Source organism: Sapajus apella, unplaced genomic scaffold, assembly GCF_009761245.1.
Source record: "Sapajus apella isolate SASKATOON/1434 unplaced genomic scaffold, GSC_monkey_1.0 scaffold35, whole genome shotgun sequence".
Classification (NCBI taxonomy): Eukaryota; Metazoa; Chordata; class Mammalia; order Primates; family Cebidae; genus Sapajus; species Sapajus apella.
The window spans coordinates 17,951,302-17,971,097 of NW_022436975.1; the positions used below are offsets into that span (position 1 = coordinate 17,951,302).

At 36.8% G+C, this 19,796-nt stretch overlaps 1 protein-coding gene across 17 annotated transcripts in view; it reads left to right on the plus strand.

Moving 5' to 3' along the window:
• Positions 1–19,796, plus strand: part of CSPP1 (centrosome and spindle pole associated protein 1) — a 155,078-nt gene that overhangs the window by 72,181 nt on the left and 63,101 nt on the right. For all 17 annotated transcript variants that reach the window (XR_004274474.1, XM_032296272.1, XM_032296265.1 and 14 more), the window contains 2 exons: positions 10,525–10,654; positions 18,363–18,510. Coding sequence is in view for 16 of the 17 variants with exons in the window: in XM_032296272.1 (XP_032152163.1) it covers positions 10,525–10,654; positions 18,363–18,510 (278 nt within the window). In the remaining variant the exon portion in view is untranslated. The remainder of the gene's footprint in view (positions 1–10,524; positions 10,655–18,362; positions 18,511–19,796) is intronic.

Here is a 19,796-nt window from a genome sequence, read left to right on the forward strand (position 1 = left end):
CTTATATGAATAGAATTATATAATATTTATCTTTTTGTGACTGGCTTATTTCACTTAGCATAATGTCGTAAAGGTTCATCTGTGCTGCAGCGTATTTCAGAATTTTTTTTCTTTTTACAGCTGAATTATAATGCATTATAATTGTATACAACATTTTGCTTATCTGTCCATTTATCCATCAGTGGACATTTTGGATTGCTTCTACATTTTGGCTATTTGTGAATAATGCTGCTGTGAACATGAGTTTACAAATATCCCTTTGAAATCGTGTTTTCAAATTTTTTGGGTCTGTACCTAGAGCTGGAAATGCTGAGTCATATGGTAATTCTGTGTTTAATTTCTTGAGGAACTACCGTACTGTTTTCCACAATGGCTGTACTTTTTTATATTCTCACCAATAGGGCACAAGGGTTCCAGTTTCTCCACATCTTTGCCAATACATATATTCTTTTTCTTTTTTTTATAGTAACCATTCTAATGAGTATGAGATGGTATTTCATTGTAGTTTTGATTTGCATTTCCCTAATGATTACTGAGGTTGAACATCTTTTCATATGCTTATTGGTTGTTTGTATATCTTCTCTGGAGAAATGTCTTTTCAAGCACTTTGCCCATTTTTGAGTTAGGTTGTTTTTTATTGCTGAGTTTTCAGAGTCCTCCATATATCCTGGTTATTAGTACCATATCAGGGATATGATTTGGACATCTTTGCTCCCTTTCTGTCTTGATACTGCCTTTTGATGCACAAAATTCTTAAATTTTCATAAAGTCCAATTTGACTATTTTTGTTATTGTTGCCTGTGTCTTTGGTGTCATGTCCAAGAGATCATTGCCAAATCCAACATTCTGAAGCTTTTGCCCTATGTTTTCTTCTGAGAGTTTTATAATTTTAGGTCTCATATTGAGCTGTTTGAGTAATTTGAGTGAATTTTTGTTTATGGTATTGCATAAGGATTCATCTTAGTTATTTAGTATGTGGATACTCACTTTTCTCGGCACCGTTTGTTGGAAAGACTGTCTTTTTTGCATTGAGAGATACTAGCATTCTTGTTGAATATCATTTGACCAAATACACGAGGATTTATTTCTGGGCTATCTATCCTATTCCTTGAGTGTGTATGTCTTCCTTTATCCCAGTACCATAGTATTTTGGTTACTGTTGATTTGAATGTTTGGAAATCAGGAAATGTGAGTCCTCCAGCTTTGTTTTTTTCAATATTGTTTTGGCTATTTTGGATCCTTGAAGATGCCATATGAATTATAGGATGAATTTTTCTATTTCTGCGGAAAAGTCATTGGGATTTTGGTGGGGAATGTATTGAATCTTTGGGTAGTTTTGACACTTTAACAGTGTCACATCTTCTGATCTGTGAACATAAGATATATGTCCATTTATTAATCTCTTTTAAAATGCCTTTCAGCAATATTTCATAGTTTTCATTGTATAGGTATAGGTCTTTCACTTCTTCAGTTAATTCCTAAGTATTCTTATGCTTTTATAAATGGAATTCCTTTCATAATTTTCAGATTGTTCATTGTATTAGTGTATAGGGATGCAGCTGAATTTTGGGTGTTGATTTGTATCCTGTTACTTTGCTGAATTCATTTATTTTAATAGTTTTGTTGTGGAATCTTGGATTTTCTGCAAATAAGATGATGACATCTGTGAACCAAAATAATTTCACTTTTTCTTTCTCATTTGGATACCTTTTATTTATTTTTCTTTCTTAATTACTTTCTTAATTTCTTAATTACTCTGGCTAGAGCTTCCAGTACTATGTTTAATAGAAATGGCAAAAGTGGGCATCCCTGGCTTGTTCCTGATGTTAGAGGAAAAGGTTTCAGTCTCTCACTGTTGAATATGATATTTACTGTGGGTTTTCCATATATGGCTTTTTATTATGTTGAGGTAATTTCAATTCCTAGTTTATTGAGTTTTAACAATGTAAGTGTTAACTGTTGTCAAATACTTTTTCTGTATTGAGATGATCATGTTTTTTTCCTTTCATTCTGTTATGTGGTATATTGATTGATTTTTATGTTTAACCATATCCATCCTTGCATTTCAGGAATAAATTTCACTTAGTCATGGTATATAATCATTTTAATGTGCTGCCGGATTTGGTTTGCTAGTAGTAAGGAGTTTTGCATCAGTGTTCATATGTGATATTGTTGTAGTTTCCTTTAGTGTCTTTTTCTAGCTTTGGTATAAAGTGTAATGCTGGGCTTATAGAAGGAATTAGGAAGTGTTCCCTTTTCTTGAACTTACTGAAAAAGTTTGAGAAGGATTGATGTTAGTTCTTTAAACGTTTGTTAGAATTTACCGGTGAAACCATCAGGTACAGGCTTTTTGTTGTTGTTGTTGTATAATTACTGATTACAGATTCAATTTCTTTAATAACTAGTTATAGGTCTATTCAGATTTTCTTTTTCTTCATAATTTAGTCTTGATAGTTTTTATTTCTAGGAATTTGTTCATCTCATCTTGGTTATCCAGTTTGTTGGCACATAATTGTGGATAGTATTCCCTTACAGTCCTTTTTTATTTTTATAAGATTAATAGTGATGTCCCTTTGTGAATTCCTGATTTTATTTTTTATTTTTATTTACTTATTTTTCTGAACTCATTCTTCCCATCACAGAATTCCTGATTTTAACAGAAGATTCGGAGCCTTCTTGTTGGTCAGTGTAGCGAACCATTTATCAATCTTGTTGGTCTTTTCAAATAACAAACTATTGGTTTGATTTTTTTTTTTTTTTTTCTGTTATTCTAGTTTCTGTTTCATTGATTTCTACTGTAACCTTTTAAATTTCCTTCCTTCTGCTTACTTTGGGTTCTGTTTGCTATTATTTTTCTAGTTTCTAGAGATGGAAATCTTAATCATTGATATCTCTTCCTTTCTTTTGGTATATATACTTAGAGCTATGAGCTTTCCTCTTAGTACTGTTTTTGCTATATATGCTTTAAGTTTTGGTATGTTGTCTTTTCATTTTCATTCCTCTCAAAACATTTTAAAAAATTTCTTTGTCAACCTATTGGTTATTTTCAAATTTGTTGTTTAATTTCCACATAATTGTGAATTCCCTGAATTTCCTTCTGTTATTCATGTCAAATATAATTACATTGCAGTTGGAGAACAAACTTTGTATGATTTCAGTCAGTCCTTTTTAATTTATTGAGGCTTATTTTATGACCTAACATGGTCTGTCCTGGAGAATGTTCCACATGTACTTGAGAAGAATGTATATTGTCCTGTTGGTGAGTGTATTTTTTTTATAAATGTTTTTTAGATCTGGTTGGTTTATAGTGTTATTTCTTTGATTTCTTTGTTGATCTTCTGTGTAATTGTTCTATTATTAGAAGTGAACTATTGAAATCTCCAGCTGTGTGTGTGTGTGTGTGTGTGTGTGTGTGTGTGTGTCTATGTATACACAGCCTTGCTCTGTCACCCAAGTTGGAGTACAGTTGTGAGACCATAGTTTGCTGTAGCTTCAGCCTCCTGGACTTAAACAGTCCTCCTACCCCAGCCTCCCGAGCAGCTAGGACTACAGCCATGTGCTACTGCACCTAATTTATTTTTTGTAGAAACAGGGTCTCCCTGTGTTGCCCAGGGTGATCTTGAACTCCTAGCCTCAAGCAATCCTCTCCCCTCAGCCTCCCAAAGTACTAGGAATACAGGCATGAGATACCGTACCTGGACTCCAACTATTATTCTTGAGTTGTCTATTTTTCTATTCAATTCTGTCAGTTTTGTTTCGTCTCTTAGGTCTCTCATTATATGCATATATTTATAATTGTGTCTTATTGAGGATTTGACCCTTTTATTAGTAGCAGAGATTCTTCTCTGTCTCTAACAGTTTTTGTCATAAAGTATTTTTAGTTCTAATATACATGTTGCTGTTCTGGTTCTCTTTTAGTGCTGTTTTCATGGTGTATGATTTTTCATATTTACCCTCAATTTATTTGTATCTTTGAATCTAAAGGATGTCTCTATATAGACAGAATGCAGTTACTTCCTGGTTTTTATGTTTGCCATTTTGCAATTTTTTTCTATATGCCTTATGTCTTTTTATTTCTCGAATCCTCCCTTATTACCACCTTCTTTTTTTTTTTGGGTGGGGGGCGGAGACAGGGTCTCATTCTGTTGCCCAGGCTGGAGTGCAGTGGTGTGATCGCAGCTCACTGCAGCTTTGAACGTCTGGTCTCAAGCACTCCTTCCACTCCAACCACCCAAGGAGCTGGAACTACAGGCACATGCCACCATGCCTGGCTAATATTTGTATTGTTTGTAGAGATGCGTTTTGCCATGTTTCCCAGGCTGGTCTCAAACTTCTGGCTCAAGTGATCCACCTGCCTCAGCCTCCCAAGTGCTGGGATTACAGGCATAAGCCATCATGGCCAGGCTCTTAGCTTCTTTCGTGTTAAATATTTAATAGCATTCAATTTCGATTTCTTTGTTGCTTTCTGCATAATTTTGAATTTTTTTGTAGTTTCCCTACAGATTAAAATTAATAATTTAAAATGAGTTTAGATTAATAGCAACTTAATTTCAATTACACAAACTTTTTCTCTAATATAATGTCATTCCTTTTCCTCTGTTTGATGCTATTGTTGTCATATAATTTACACTTTTATACATTTAAGTCCCAACACAGTTTTATAATTATTGCCTTAGGCAGTTGTCTTTTATTAATTAATTTTCTTTAGATGAAGTCTTGCTCTGTTGCCCAGGCTGGAGTACAGTGGCTTGATTTTGACTCACTGCAGCCTCCGCCTCCCAGGTTCAAGTGATTCTCTTGCACCAGCCTCCTGAGTAGCTGGGACTACAGGCTTGCACTACCACGCCCAGCTAATTTTTGTAGTTTTTAGTAGAGACTGGGTTTCACCATGTTGGTCAGGCTGGTCTCGAATTCCTGACCTCGTGATCTGCCCACCTTGGCCTCCCAGAGTGCTCTGATTACTTTAAAGCTCAGGCTTTAGCCACTGAGCCGAGCCGTTATTAATTTATTTTTTGAGGCAGGGTCTCACTCTGTTGCACAGGCTGGAGTGCAGTGGCGTGATCATAGCTCACTGCAGGCTTCAACTCCTGGACTCAGTCTTCCCTCCTTAGCCTCCTGAGTGGTTGGGACTACAGATGCACACCACTGATGTCCAGCTAATTAAAAAAAAAAAACTTTTTTGGTTTCATTTTGGAGATAACAACTTGTTCTATCGTCCAGGCTGGAGTGCAGTGGCATTATCATAGCCTCAGACTCCTGAGCTCAAGGGATCCTCCTACCTCAGACTCCCAAGTAGCTACTACTCCCACTATGCCCAGCTAATTTTTTATTTTTAAAATTTTTTGTAGAGACAGGCATCTCTCTATGTGTCCCATGCTGGTCATGAACTCCTGACCTCAAACTACGTTGGCCTCCCAAAGTGCTAGGATTATAGATGTGAGCCACTGTGCCCAGCCATAGTTGTCTTTTAAATCAAATAGAGAAGAATAAAGTTACAAACGTCTTTACATTTGTAATATCTTTTATATTTGCCAATGTAATTATCTTTACTGGTGTTCTTTATATGTTTGTGCTTGCTTCAGCTGCTGTCAAGTGTTCTTTCTGAAGGGCTCCCTTCAGTGTTCTTACAGAGCAGGTCTCAGTGATTTCTTCTCTGAATTTTGTTTAATAATGTCTTAATTTAGCTTTCATTTTTGAAGGATGATTTTGATGATATGGAATTGTATTGGTTGGCATTCTTTATCTTTCAACACAGTATGACATTTGTAAACCTTCATGGTTTCTGATAAGCTGTTAATCTTACTGAGGATTCCTTATATGTGACAAATGGTTATTCTCTTGCTTTCAGGATTTTCTTTGTCTTTATCTTTAAGCAGTTTGGCTATATAGGTGTGGATCCCTCTGACTTTTTCTTACGTGGAGTTTGATGAGCTTATTGGATCTGTAGATTAATATTTTTCATCAAATTTGCAAAATTTTTGCCCGTTATTTTTTCCAGTATTCTTTGTGTCCATTTTTGTTTCTTCTCTTTCTGAGACTTCGATTGGTACACTTGATGATGTCCCACAGGATCTCTGAAGCTCTGTTCATTTTTCTTTAGTTTTTTTCTGTTCTGTACTAGGTAATGTCAGTTGACCTGTTGTCAAGTTCACTGATAGTTTCTTCTGTCTGCTCAAATGTACTGTTGACTCCCTTTTCTTTTCAGTTATATTTTTTCACTCTATGACTTTTGTTTTGTTTAAAAGTAATTTCATTTGCTTTGTTGTTAATTTTATTTGGTAAACATTGTTCTCACAATTTAATTCTTTTTTCTTTTTCTTTTTCTTTTTTTGAGATGGAGTTTTGCTCTTATTGCCCAGGCTGGAGTGCAGTATCTCGATCTCGGTTCACTGCAGCCTCTACCTCCCAGGTTCAAGCAATTCTCCTGCTTCAGCCTCCTGAGTAGCTGGGATTATAGACGTGTCACCACGCCTGGCTAATTTTTTATTTTAAGTAGAGAAAGGGTTTTGCCATGTTAGGCTGATCTCCAACTCCTGATCTCAGGTGATCCGCGTACCTTGGCCTCAGAGTGCTGGGATTACAAGCATGACCCCCTGTGCCCCGCCACTTTAATTATTTAGACATACTTTTTTTAGTTCTTTCAACGTATTTCTAACAACTGAATAAAAATCTTTGTTGATTAAATACAAGGCATGTAATTCCTCTGTGAATGTTACTGTTGACTTCTTTTTTCCTCCCTATGTATAGCCCCCCGTTCAAGTACCATAATTTTTTTTGGAAAACTGAGCATTTAAGAAACAGAGTGTGGCAACTATGGAAATTAGATTCTTCTCTTCCCTGTGGTTTGTTGTTGTTGCTGTTCGTATTTTGTTGTCATTGCTGTTTTTTTTTTTAAGACAGAGTCTCTTGCTCTGTCGCCATGCTGGAGTGTGATGGCACGATCTCTGCTCTTTGCAACCTCCGCCTCCCGGGTTCAAGCAATTCCCCTGCCTCAGCCTCCTGAGTAGCTGGGACTACAGGCACGTGCCACCACACCTGGCTAATTTTTTTTATTTTTAGTAGAGATGGGGTTTCACCATGTTGGCCGGGCTGGTCTCGAACTCCTGACCTCAGGTGATCCACTTGCCTTGGCCTCCCAAAGTGCTGGGATTACAGGTGTGAGCCACCATGCCCAGCCAATCCAGTCTTATACAAACTAATGCAGAGTGTGAAATGAAGGAATATTTTCCAGTCACTATTATGAGACTGTCATAATCTTGTTACTTAAACCTGGTAAGGTCAGTATGAAATGGAAAATTACAAGCTAGTTATACTTATTAGCATAGACACAATCCTAAAACTGAACCTCAAAGTATAGAGAAGGATTATTTATCTTGAATTGGAATTACTCTCTAATATAGGATGACTAAATGTAGTAGAGTATATCAATTAAGAGCATGGACTTTGTAGCTTGATTGCCTTGGTTTGAATCCTAGTTTTACCATTCATTAGCTTGAGGTATATTTCTTCTATTCCTTGTCTGTTAATTGGGGTAATAATGGTACTAACTCACAGGGTTTTTTTGATAATTGAATGATTAAAATACATAAAGTGTTCAGGATGATGTCTGAATGCCAGGAGCTAATTGGTGTTAGATATAATCAATTACTGTAAATCAATAAAATCAATTACTGTAATCTACCATGTTAACAGAATAAAGGAGAAAGCTATATGATAACCCAATAGAGAGAAATTAAAATAGTTTATTCACTAGTGATTAAAAATGTAGTAGGTTAGAAGGGAGTCTATAAACATGAAAAACTTACATCATGTATTTTATTTAATGGTGATAGATTTAAAACATTCCTTTTGAGATTCTATCACTGCTTCTTTTCACAGGACTTAATAATTTAATCAAGGCCAAAAAATAAGAGAAAGAAAGGAAGGAAGATAGGTACAAGGATTAGAAAGGAAGAGAGAAAACTGATATTATTTGCAAAAGAATATATGATTAAAATATTAGAATTAATGTGAAAGTTTTCATAGAATTACTGATTATAGAATCAATATATAAAAAGCAGTTGCAGGAAGTGGCAGTTTCTTAAAAAGAATATATGATACTGCAGTTCCATTCCTAGGCATGTAATCAAAAGAAATAAAAATACGTATACATGCAAAGACTTGGAGGTGAATGTTTATAGCTACATTATTGATAATAGTCAAAAAGTGGAAACAATTCAAGTGTCCATCAGTGAGTGAATGGATAAACAATATGTGTCATATTCATTCAGTAAAGTACTATTCAGCAATAAAAAGTAATGAACTACTGATACAATATGGATGAACCTTATAAATGGTTATGCTAAATGAATCTATACATACTACATTGGTTCCATTTATATAAAATGTCCAAATCTGTAAAGACAGAAAGCAGGCTACTTACTTAATAATTGCCTGGGGGCTGGGGTTTGAGTTGGGATTGATTGCATATGGGTATGAAGGATATGTTTGGGTTGTAAAAATGTTCTAAAACTGGATTATGGTGATGGTTGCACAACTCTATAAATTTACTAAAATCATTTAATTGTATACAGTTGACCCTTGATAACACTGGTTTAAACTGTATGGGTCCACCTACATGTGGATTTTTTTCAATCAACTGCAATAGAAAGTACAGTATTTGTGGGATGTGAAACTCATGTATGTGGAGGGCCTACTTTTCCTATATGGGAGTTCGACTTGGGTATACTCTGATTTTGATATAGGCAGAGAGTCCTGGAAAAAAATCTCTCAGATATACCAAGGGATGACCGTACTTAATACCCCTATCATTTCCTTTCTCCCATCCTGATTTGACTATATAAATCCTTAAACCCCTTTGGGGTGGGAGCCAGGGAGGAGTTGATAGATAAAGGCTAAGAATTTGGATCTGTGAGTATGTGGGCGATACAGACAGGAGGGATCATGAGTGAAACAGATACTAAGAGAACCTGTCCACCTTATATAAACAGTGTATTTTGAGAGAATGAATTTACTCACATAGACCCTCTCAAACTTATTTATTCATTTACACACAAAGAGCACCCCTGCTCTGAAAAAGTATAAGATCAGTTAGGAAATATTTGATGTGGTTTACCTCACCTTCCCTTTTACCCATTCATAATGCAATGTGACAATATATACAAACATACTTGTTTATCCTAATAAAATATTGTAAGTAAGTTAGAAAGGGTAAGTACACAATGAAACTCAGTTTTTAAAGCAGTGATGTTTTTGGAGAAGAGAAAGCTTTTTTAAAATTATAAAATCAGACCGGGCATGGTTGCTCATGCTTGTAATCCCAGCATTTTGGGAGGCCAAGGTGGGCGAATGACTTGAGACCAGGAGCTCAAGACCAGCCTGGCAAATGTGGCGAAACTCTGTCTCTACTAAAAATACAAAAATTAGCCGGGCGTGTTGGTGGGCATCTGTAGTCCCAGGCTGCTTGGGAGGCTGAGATGGGAGAATTGCTTGAACCCTGGAGGTGGAGGTTCCAGTGAGTGAAGATCGCACTATTGCACTCCAGCCTGGGCGACAAGAGTGAAACTACATCTCAAAACAAAACAAAAAGTTATGAAATCAATATTTCAATTCACCTTTTATAATTTAGATTTCTAAAATGTTTTATTGTCTTCAAAGTCCGTGTATTTCTGTACTTAAACACGTGTTATGTTGGCTGGGTGCAGTGACTCATGCCTGTAATTCCAGCACTTTGGGAGGCGCAGGCAGGAAGATCACTTGAGCTTAGGAGTTCAAGACCAGCCTGGGCAATGTAGAAAGACCTTATCTCTACTAAAAATAAAAAAGTGAACCAGGCGTGGTGACGTGTACCTATAGCCCCAGCTACTTGAAAGGCTAAGGTGGAAGGACTGCATGGTTCCAGGAGATGAAGGCTGAGCGAGCTATGATGGCACCGCTGCACTCTAGCCTGGGTGATGAAGTAGGACCCTATCTCAAAAAAACCAAAAAAATAGTACTTTATTGCTTGTGATTTATATAACAATGTTTAAAATTTTTTCTTATGTTTCCTTGTGAGTTTTTCAAAAATTTTAATTTTGAGACTTTTTCCTGCAATTACATTGTTTTATTCTTGAGATGGCCAAGAAGTAATTTTATTAGTAAATCATTTAAAAATGAATCATCAGTTATTATTGTGTTACTTGTGTGACTTTGACTGTGTTATTTCTGTATGTTGAGGAAACTGCCTAAGTCATATGTGTACTATTAAATTAGTTACCACAGACTTTTTTGACTCCTGTGTAACTGTTTCGTAGGTCAAAAAATAGAAGTGGTAAATTTGAAAGTTGCCAGAATTGTCAAAGCAAAGGCAGAAAGGAGAGCTAAGAACGGGGTTACTTACTTAAGGATTTCTCTTTGGCCCATAGAGAAATATCCTTCTGTATTTTTAAAATGTATTTATATGCCATGCTATTTCAAGAAACAGTTGCATTTTCTTCTTGCTTTTTCATAGATGGATTTAAATTATTTATTGTGTATTTGATGTAGGAATACGGTTGGACAGAATGAACTGAAAATTACAAGTGATCAAGTGATAAATTCAGGACTGATTTTTGAAGATAAACTGAAACCTTCCAAACAGTCACTTCAGTCTTACCAAGAGGCTTTGCAGCAGCAGGTATTGATTCATTTACTCATTTACTGTTGAACATCTTAAGTGTTAACACAGTGGTTCCTTAGAGCTCAGTGTGGCAGGGAAGGGGGAAAAACCCAGTTAATTATAATTCAAAATGTTAAGTTTTGAAGTGGATACAGTAAAATGCTGTTGGAAGCATAGGGTAGGGAAAATAATTGCCTGGGGCAGTTGGGAGAACTTCACACATTACTTGATATTTGAGCTGCATGTTGTGTAGTGAATACATTAGAAGTTGCTGGTGTATACAGAGAATGGAATTGGTGTGGAAGAAGGGGCTGGAGAATTAGATTGTTCTGTTAGATTGTGAAGGACTAGCTAATAAGGGGTTTTCAGTTTCATCTGGTTACAGACAGCCAAAGGAAGGAAATTTTAAGCCAAGAAAAGAATGAAAGGATTGGATTTGTTTTGAGCGATATATTTTTTAGGAAGATAATTGGTTGATTTGTACAATTGGGAAGAAATGTGGCAGAGAAATTTTTTAGTAGGTAGTCCAGTTAGGAGGTGATGAGGCCCTGAACCAGATGGGGATGCTGGTTCATCTATGAGACAATACTCAGGTTTCATTGGCAGGACTTGGGTATAGGGAATGAGAAATAACAGAGGGTTTTGAAGATGCTTCCTAGGAGAATAATGAGGCTATAAACCAAAATAGGGAATACAGGAAGTAGTTCATGTATACAGAGGAGGATAATGGGTTCTTTTGTAGTTTGTAATATTTAAAGAGAATTTAATAGTAACTATCAAATGTGTGGGATTCTTTGTAGGAATTCCCTTACCTTCTGAGAGGGCCCTAGGACTCTAACTTAGGTACTTTTCTATAGATTTGCACTTGGATTTCTTTTAAAAGTACTTTTGTTCAACTTTTACATGGGTGACTTTCTTGAAAGAAAGATTTTTAAGATTACAGAATTAAATTTTTTGTATGTTAGGATTCTACAAATAAGACTGAATTTTAAATTCAGAGTCTGTTTTTGTATTGAGCATATTAAAAACTCTACAGACAAAACTAGATTTTTCAACTCTAGGGGTCTATTTGATGTGTGTGATGACTTCTTTGGCGGAGCAAAATGTTGCTTAAGTTTATCATGCATATGATTATGAGTTCAAAAGTGACTTTCCAAAATGTAAACATTTGTTTGTTGCCTATCTGTATTTCTCTACAGAGCAACCCTGTGCTTATACTTAGTGATGATAAGAATGCGTTTGTTTTTAGTGCTTAATACAGCTTTATAGGCATACCTCAGAAATATTGCTGGTTTGGTTCCAGACCACTGCAATAAAGCAAATATCACAATGAAATGATTCACATGATTTTTTTGGTTTCCCAGTGCATGTAGAAGTTATCTTTATACTGTGATCTATTAAGGTGAAATATATTTTTAAAAAAAGCAAGATACATAATTTGAAAATACTTTATTGCTAAAAAAATTTAGCAAGTCGTAATCTTTTTGCTGATGGAGAGTCTTGCCTCAATGTTGATAGCTACTGACTAATCAGGGTGGCAGTTGCTGAAGATTGGGTGGCTATGGCAATTTCTTTTTTTTTTTTTTTTTTTTTTTTTTCTTCTGAAATTTGGGGGCAAATAACTGGAGCCTGTTGGGAACAGGACTTATAAAAGGAACTATGTCTGGAAGGCTGTGGTCCAAGGCTATTTTTGCAGGCTATAAGCAGGATCTCCTGAGCCAAAGGGAATACAAAGCTCTTCTTAAAATTGAAGGTGTTTATGCCTGAGATGAAACAAAATTCTATTTGGGCAAAAGATGCACTTATGTATACAAAACAAAAAATAACACAGTGACTCCTGGCAGCAAACCAAGGTACCTCAGGCCCACAGAAACAGTGGCATGGTTTGTTCCAAATTCTGAAGCAACCTTCTTTTTTTTTTTTTTTTTTTTAAAGAGAGAAAGAAAGAAAAAAAGAATAATAAAAAAAAAAAAAATTGAAGGAGAGGAAGGAAGAGGAAGAGGGAGAGAGACGGAAGTGTTGCTTTATTGCCGGGGTAGAATGCAGTCTAAAAATGGGTATTGAAAACCTCTTTTATGCTTAATAATGGAAACAGGACAAAAAATAAAAAAATAAAAAATAAAAAATGATGAGGGAAGAAAATAACAAACAAGCAGTCAACCAATATTTCATTTAAAACTATGAGTAGGTGTGATGTGGTACTGATAAGAGTGTGTATTTTGTGTATTTCAAGTGGAGAGTTCTATAAATGTTTATTAAGTTTACTTGTTCCAGATCTGAGTTCAAGCCCTGGATATCCTTGTTAATTTTCTGTCTTGTTGATCTGTCTAATATTGAAGTATCCCATTATTATTGTGTGGGAGTCTAAGTCTCTTTATAAGTGATTAAGAGCTTGTCTTATGTATCTGGGTGCTCCTATATTAGGTGTATATATTTATGATCATCGAGTCCTGTTGTTACTTTGATCCTTTTACCATTATGTAGTGTCCTTTGTTTCTTTTAGTCTTTGTTACTATTGAAGTCTATTTTGTCAGAGACAAAAGTTACAACTCCTGTTTTTTTTCTCTCTATATTTGATTGGTGAGTGTTCTTCCAACCTTTTGTTTAGAATCTGTGTGTGTCCTTGCTTATGAGATGGATCTGGACACAGCATGCCTATGGGTTTTGACTTTTTATTCAACTGGCGTATCTGTGTCTTTGATTAGGGCATTTAATCCATTTAAATTTAGGATTAATATTGACATTTGTGAGTTTAATATCATCATTTAATGCTAGCTGGCTATTTTGCCCATCAGTTGATATAGATTCTTCATTATAAAGATACTCTTTATCTTTTGGTAAGTTTTTGGGATGACTGATACTGGTTGTTCCTTTCTGTGTGTAGTGCTTCTTTCAGAAGCTCTTGTAAAGCAGGCCTGGTGGTAATGAAATCTCTGAGTGCTTGTTTGTTTGCGAAAAATTTTATTTTTCCTTCATTTATGAAACTTAGTTTGGCTGGATATGAGATTCTGGGTTGAAAATTCTTTTTTTTTTTTTTGAGGATATTGAATATTAACCCCCACTCTTGTAGGGTCTCTGCTGAGATCTGCTGTGAGTCTGATAGGTTTCCCTTTATGGGTAACTTGACCTTTCTCTCTAGTTGCCCTTAGTATTTTCTCCTTTATTTCAACCCTGATGAATCTAACGATTATGTGTCTTGGGGTTGCTGTTCTTGAGGAATATCTTTGTGGTGTTCTCTGTATTGCCTGGAGTTGAGTATTGTCCTGCCTTACTAGATTAGGAAAGTTTTCCTGAATAATATCTTGAAAAATATTTTCCAGCTTGGATTCATTTTCTTCATGACATTCAGGTACACCTATCAAACATAAATTAGGTCTTTTCACATAGTCCCATATTTCCTGTACACTTTGCTCATTCCTTTTTACGTTTTCTTCTCTAATCTTGCCTTCTCGTTTCATTTCATTAAGTTGGTGTTCGACCTCTGATATCCTTTCTTCTGCTTGATCAATTCGAGTGTTAAAACCTGTGCATACTTCTCAAAGTTCTCTTATTGTGTTCTTCAGTTCCATTAGTTCACTTATATTCCTCTCTAAATTGTCCATTCTCGTTAGGATTTCGTCAAACCTTTTTTCAAGTTTCTTAGTTTCCTTACATTGGGCTAGAACATGTTCCTTTAACTCACAGAAGTTTCTTATTATCCAATTTCTGAAGCCTAATTTTGTTATTGGAATGCACTCATTCTCCATCAAGCCTTGTTCCCTTGTTGATGAGAAACTGTGATCCCCTGTGGAGGGAGAAGCATTCTGATTTTGAGTATTCTCAGCCTTTTTATCCACCTGTCATCGTAATTACCGACTTTCAAATTAGGTCTCTGAGTGAACGTCCAACTTGTTGATTCCCAGCGCCAAAATCCGAGCAACCCACTGTGCCGGCCAGAACAGCGGTGCCAAGACTCCTGGTGCTTTTCTACCCGGCAATCTCCGATCTGGCTTCCCTCCAGGATCCCCCTTTCAATCAGCTGAATGGGCGACTCTGCCTTCCCGGAGCTCCAAACATTCACCAAAAAGGGAACCAGTCCCGTTCACTCCGCACCGGGAACCGCTATGTGGGCCACAAGAGTTGCGCTGGCGACCTGTGGGGCTCCTCCGCTGGGAATCTCCTGATCCGTGAGCAAAAAAATCCATCTGAAAGTGTGGCGTCCTCTCGTTCTCCGTGCTTTCACTACAATCCCGAGCTGCTAGTAATTGCCCATCTTGGATCTCTCTCCTGGCAATTTCTTAAAATAAAGCAACAGTGAAGTTTGCTGCATCAGTTAACTCCTCCATTCATGAAAGATTTCCCTGTAGGATTTGATGCTATTTTATACAATTTTATCCACAATAAAACTTCTTTCAAAGTTTGGAGTCAGTCCTCTCAAAACCCTGCAGATGCTTAGTTTATGTAATGTTTCTAAATCCTTTGTTGTCATCTCAACAATGTTCATAGCATCTTCACCAAGAGTAGACTCCATCTCAAGAAACCACTTTCTTTGCTCATTCGTAAGAAGCAACTCCTTATCCATTAAAATTTTATCATGAGATTGCAATAATTTGGTCAAATCTTCTGGCCTCACTTCGGATTCCAGTTCTCTTGGTATTTCTTCCACATCTGTGGTTACTTCTACCACTGAAGTCTTGAATCCCTCAAAGTCATCTATGAGGGTTGGAGTCCACTTCTTTCAAATAATGATACTGTTGATATTTTGACTTCCTCCTATGACTCATAAATGTTCTTGGTGGCATCTGGAATGGTAAATTCTCTCCGGAGGGCTTTCAGTTTACCTTTCCCAGATCCATCAGAGGAATTACTGTCTGAAACATATTTACTGAACGGTAAGAATTCAATCTCAAAATTACTCCATGAGTTATGGGCTGCAAAATGGATGTGGTATTAGCAAGCATGACAACAATGTTAATTTTGTATATCTCTGTCAGAGCTCTTGGTTGACTAGGTGCATTGTCAATGAGTGGTAATATTTGTAATATTTTGAAAGGAATCTCTTTTTGGTTTAGTAGCAAGCCTCAATAGTGGGCTTAAAATACTCAGTAAACCATTTTTGAAACAGTTGTGTGGCAAAACAGGCTTTGTTGTTTCCTTTCTAGAGCATAGGCAGAGTAGATTTAGCACCATTCTTAAGGGTCCTAAGATTTTCACAATGTTACATCAGCATTGGCTTTAACTTAAAGTCACCAGCTACATTAGGTCCTAATGAGAGAGTCAGCCTGTCCTTTGAAGCTTGAAGCCTTTGAGGCTTGAAGCCAGACATTGACTTCTCTTTCCTGGCTATTTAAAGTCTTTTAATACAAGGCTGTTTTGTCTCTATTGAATGTCTGAGCTGGATCTTATGGGTAACTTGCTGTAGCTTCTCCATCAGCACTTCTTGCCTCATGTTGCACTTTTTTTTTTTTTTGAGACAAAGTCTCACTGTCACCCAGCCTAGGCTGGAATGCAATGGTGTGATCTCAGCTCACTGCAACTTCTGCCTCCCTGATTCAAATGATTCTCTTGCCTCAGCCTCCAGAGTAGCTGGGACTATAGGTGCCCACCACAATGCCCAGCTAATTTTTTTTGTTTGTTTGTATTTTTAGTATAGGCGGGGTTTCGCCATGTTGGTCAGGCTGTCTCGAACTCCTGAACTCAGGTGATCTGCCTACCTCAGCCTCCCAAAGTATTGAGATTACAGGCGTTAGTCATGGTGCTTGGCCCATGTTGTACTTTTATGTTATAGAGATGGCAGCTTTCCCTCAACTTCATGAACCAACCTCTGCTAACTTCCAGGTTCACTTCTGCAGCTTCCTCACTTCTGTCAGCCTTCATAGAATTGAAGAAAGTTAGGGCCTTGCTTTGGATTAGCCTTTGGCTTAAGGGAATGCTGGGCTGGTTTGATCTTCTATCTGACCACTAAAACTTTCTCTATAACAGCAATAAAGCTGTTTCACTTTCTTATCATTCATGTGTTTACTGGAGTAGCATTTTTAATTTCCTTCAAGAATTTTTCCTGTGTATTTACAACTTGACAAAGTGTTTAGCAAAAGAAGCCTAACTTTCAGCCTATTTATGCATTCAACAAGCTTAATCGTTTCTAGCTTTTGATTTAAAATTAGAGATGTGACTCTTTCATTCCCTTGGACACTTGCATGCCATTGTTGGGTTGTTAATTGGTCTTATTTCAATATTCTATCAGGGAAAAGGGAGATCCAAGGAGAGGGAAAGAGATGGGAATGGCTGATCGGTAGAATAGTCAGGATACATATGACATTTATTCATTAAGTTTGCCATTTTATGTGTGTGTGGTTCATGGTGCCCCAAAACAATTATTATAGCAACACTAAAGATCACCAATCGCAGATCACTATAACAGATATTAAAAAGTGGCCAGGCATGGTGGCTCATCCCTGTAATCTTAGCACTTTGGGAGGCCGAGGTGGGAGGGTCACAGGTCAGGAGATTGAGACCAGCCTGGCTAACACTGTGAAACCCTGTCTCTACTTAAAATACAAAAAGTTAGCTAGGTGTGGTGGCACGCGCCTGTAATTCCAGCTACTTGGGAGGCTGTGGCAGGAGAATCACTTGAACCTGGGAAATGGAGGTTGCAATGAGCCGAGATCGTGCCACTGCACTCTAACCTGGGTGGCAGAGTGAGACTCCATCTCAAAAAACAAAAAAAAAGTTTGAAATATTGTGAGAATTACCAAAATGTGACACAGACATGAAGTTAGTCTATGCTGTTGGAAAAATGGTACCGATAGACTTCTTCAATGCAGGGTTGCCACAAACTTTCAATTTGTAAACAATGCAGTGTCTGCAAAGTACGATAAAGTGCAGCACAATAAAATGAGGTATGCTCCTGTTTAAAGTTGCGTAGCATTCCCCAGAGGGCATTGATCCCCCAACCTCTGAATTCTGGGAATAGAGTTTACCTAGGGAAAGTAGGCCTGGTAAGGTTGAGGGTACACTTTGTGGCTGGACATTCCCCTTGAAAGGATAGATGAAAAAGGAACTTAGGGAGATCTGATGTTCCCATGTCAGGGTTAGATAGAGAATGGCTCAGGTAGGCACTGGGGGAGGGGAAGATGAGTTGGTTGAGTCTGAAGTAGCCTTAGTGGCTAGAAAGGCATTTGGTGGTATATAGAGGAACAGGGGCTATGTATTCCAGCCATTGAAGTATTTTTATTTTTAATATTATTTAGAGACAGCGTTTTGCTTATTGTTGCCCAGGCTGAAGTGCCGTGGCACGATCTTGGCTCACTACAACCTCCGCCTCCTGGGTTCAGGTGATTCTTCTGCCTCAGCCACCCAAGTAGCTGAGATTACAGGTGTGTGCCACCACACCCAGCTAATTTTTGTATTTTTAGTAGAGACAGGGTTTCGCCATGTTGGCCAGGCTGGTCTCGAACTCTTTGCCTTAAGTGATCTGCCCACCTCGGCCTCTACAGGCATGAGCCACCACGCCTGGTCTGAAGTATTTTTACATTGAGTATTACATGTATTTGTGGTTTTAACCTTTGTAGGGTAGCATACTGAAAAAAAAAAAAAAAAACGTGTGTGTGTGTGTGTGTGTGTGTGTGTGTGTTAGAAAAAATAAAACCCAGTTTTGTTTTGTTTTTTAAATAACATCTGGTATTACTAACCTCTTGTGTCAAAATACTTGTCAGCATTTATTTTAAATATATTTTATGTTGTCAAGATTCGGGAAAGAGAAGAAAGAAGGAAGAAAGAACGTGAAGAAAAAGAAGAATATGAAGCTAAATTAGAAGCTGAAATGAGAACATATAATCCTTGGGGAAAAGGTGGAGGTGGTGCCCCTCTCAGGGATGCAAAAGGAAATCTGCTAAGTATGTTATTTCCATTGACTTGTTTTTAAAATAAGGTAAATTATTTTTAACTTTTGAAAATACTGGGGAGTAGAAAAAGGTAGAAATCATAGCCCCTATAACAAGGCCTCTTTATGTAACTTAATGCATAAGAGGTATTTTGAGAATAAATATAATAATAGGCTAGAAAGCATTTCTTCTTCAGAATACTGTTCATTTCTTTTTATTACAAATATTTCATCCTGTGATGTTGATAACCCAGCTGCAGAGAAAAGCTCATGTTAGTTGATAAGTTTTTACCCGAACTAGTACTTAGAATATTTTGTTTCCTTGTAAAAATGATAAAACCCATATTACAAATAAAAAAAAAATAGTAAGATGTCTTAGAAATAAAGGCTGTAAAACAGTTTTAGGAGGGGATTTTGTGTTTAATTTGTATGTGCAGTATACCTGCTCATTGCAAGGATTCTTTTGTGGAGGGGGGAAAAGAGACGATCATAGAAACTTTGTAGCAGCTTTCATAATTTGCTTATTTGTCTTTCATTTATGTACTCTCAAAAATGTTTGATCTAGTAACCACACAGCAAATACCTTGAGTGGCTTTATATAACTTGTTATATACAATTGTCTGTTGGTAACCATGGGACATTGATTCCAGGATCTCCTGTGAATGCCCAAATCCACGGATGCTCAAGTTCCTGATAAAAAATTGGTATAGTGTTTGCATATAACCTACACACATCCTCCTGTATACTTTAAGTCATCTCTAGATTACTTACAATACCTAATACAGTGAAAATGCTGTGTAAATAGTTGTGATCTTGTATTGCTTAGGGAATAATGACAAGAAAAAAAGACTTTTTACATATTCAGCACAGATGAAAGCATCGATTTTTTTTTTTTTTTTTTTTGTTTGTTTGTTTTTTAATGTTTTCGATTTGTGGTTGGTTGAATCCACAGATGTGGAATCCATGGTTACAAAGGACCGTTGTATGTATTAGGATGGTCTCTGCTTAGCTTTTAGTTAAGCAGAATAAAAATAGAGCAAAGGTACACATTTCATATTCTTTAGGTGTTAAATATTGTAGGAATAGGTGAGTGACAGAATTGGAAGATTGGTTGTTGAGTTAGAATTCTTATGTATTATGCCTTTGGTTCATTGTTTTGTGTGTGTGTGTGTGTGTGTGTGTGTGTGTGTGTGTGTGTGTTTTAAAGATACATTTGAGGCCCACTTTATTTTTTTGAGACAGAGTTTCACTCTGTCGCCCAGGCTGGAGTGCAGTGTCACCATCTCAGCTCAGTGCAAC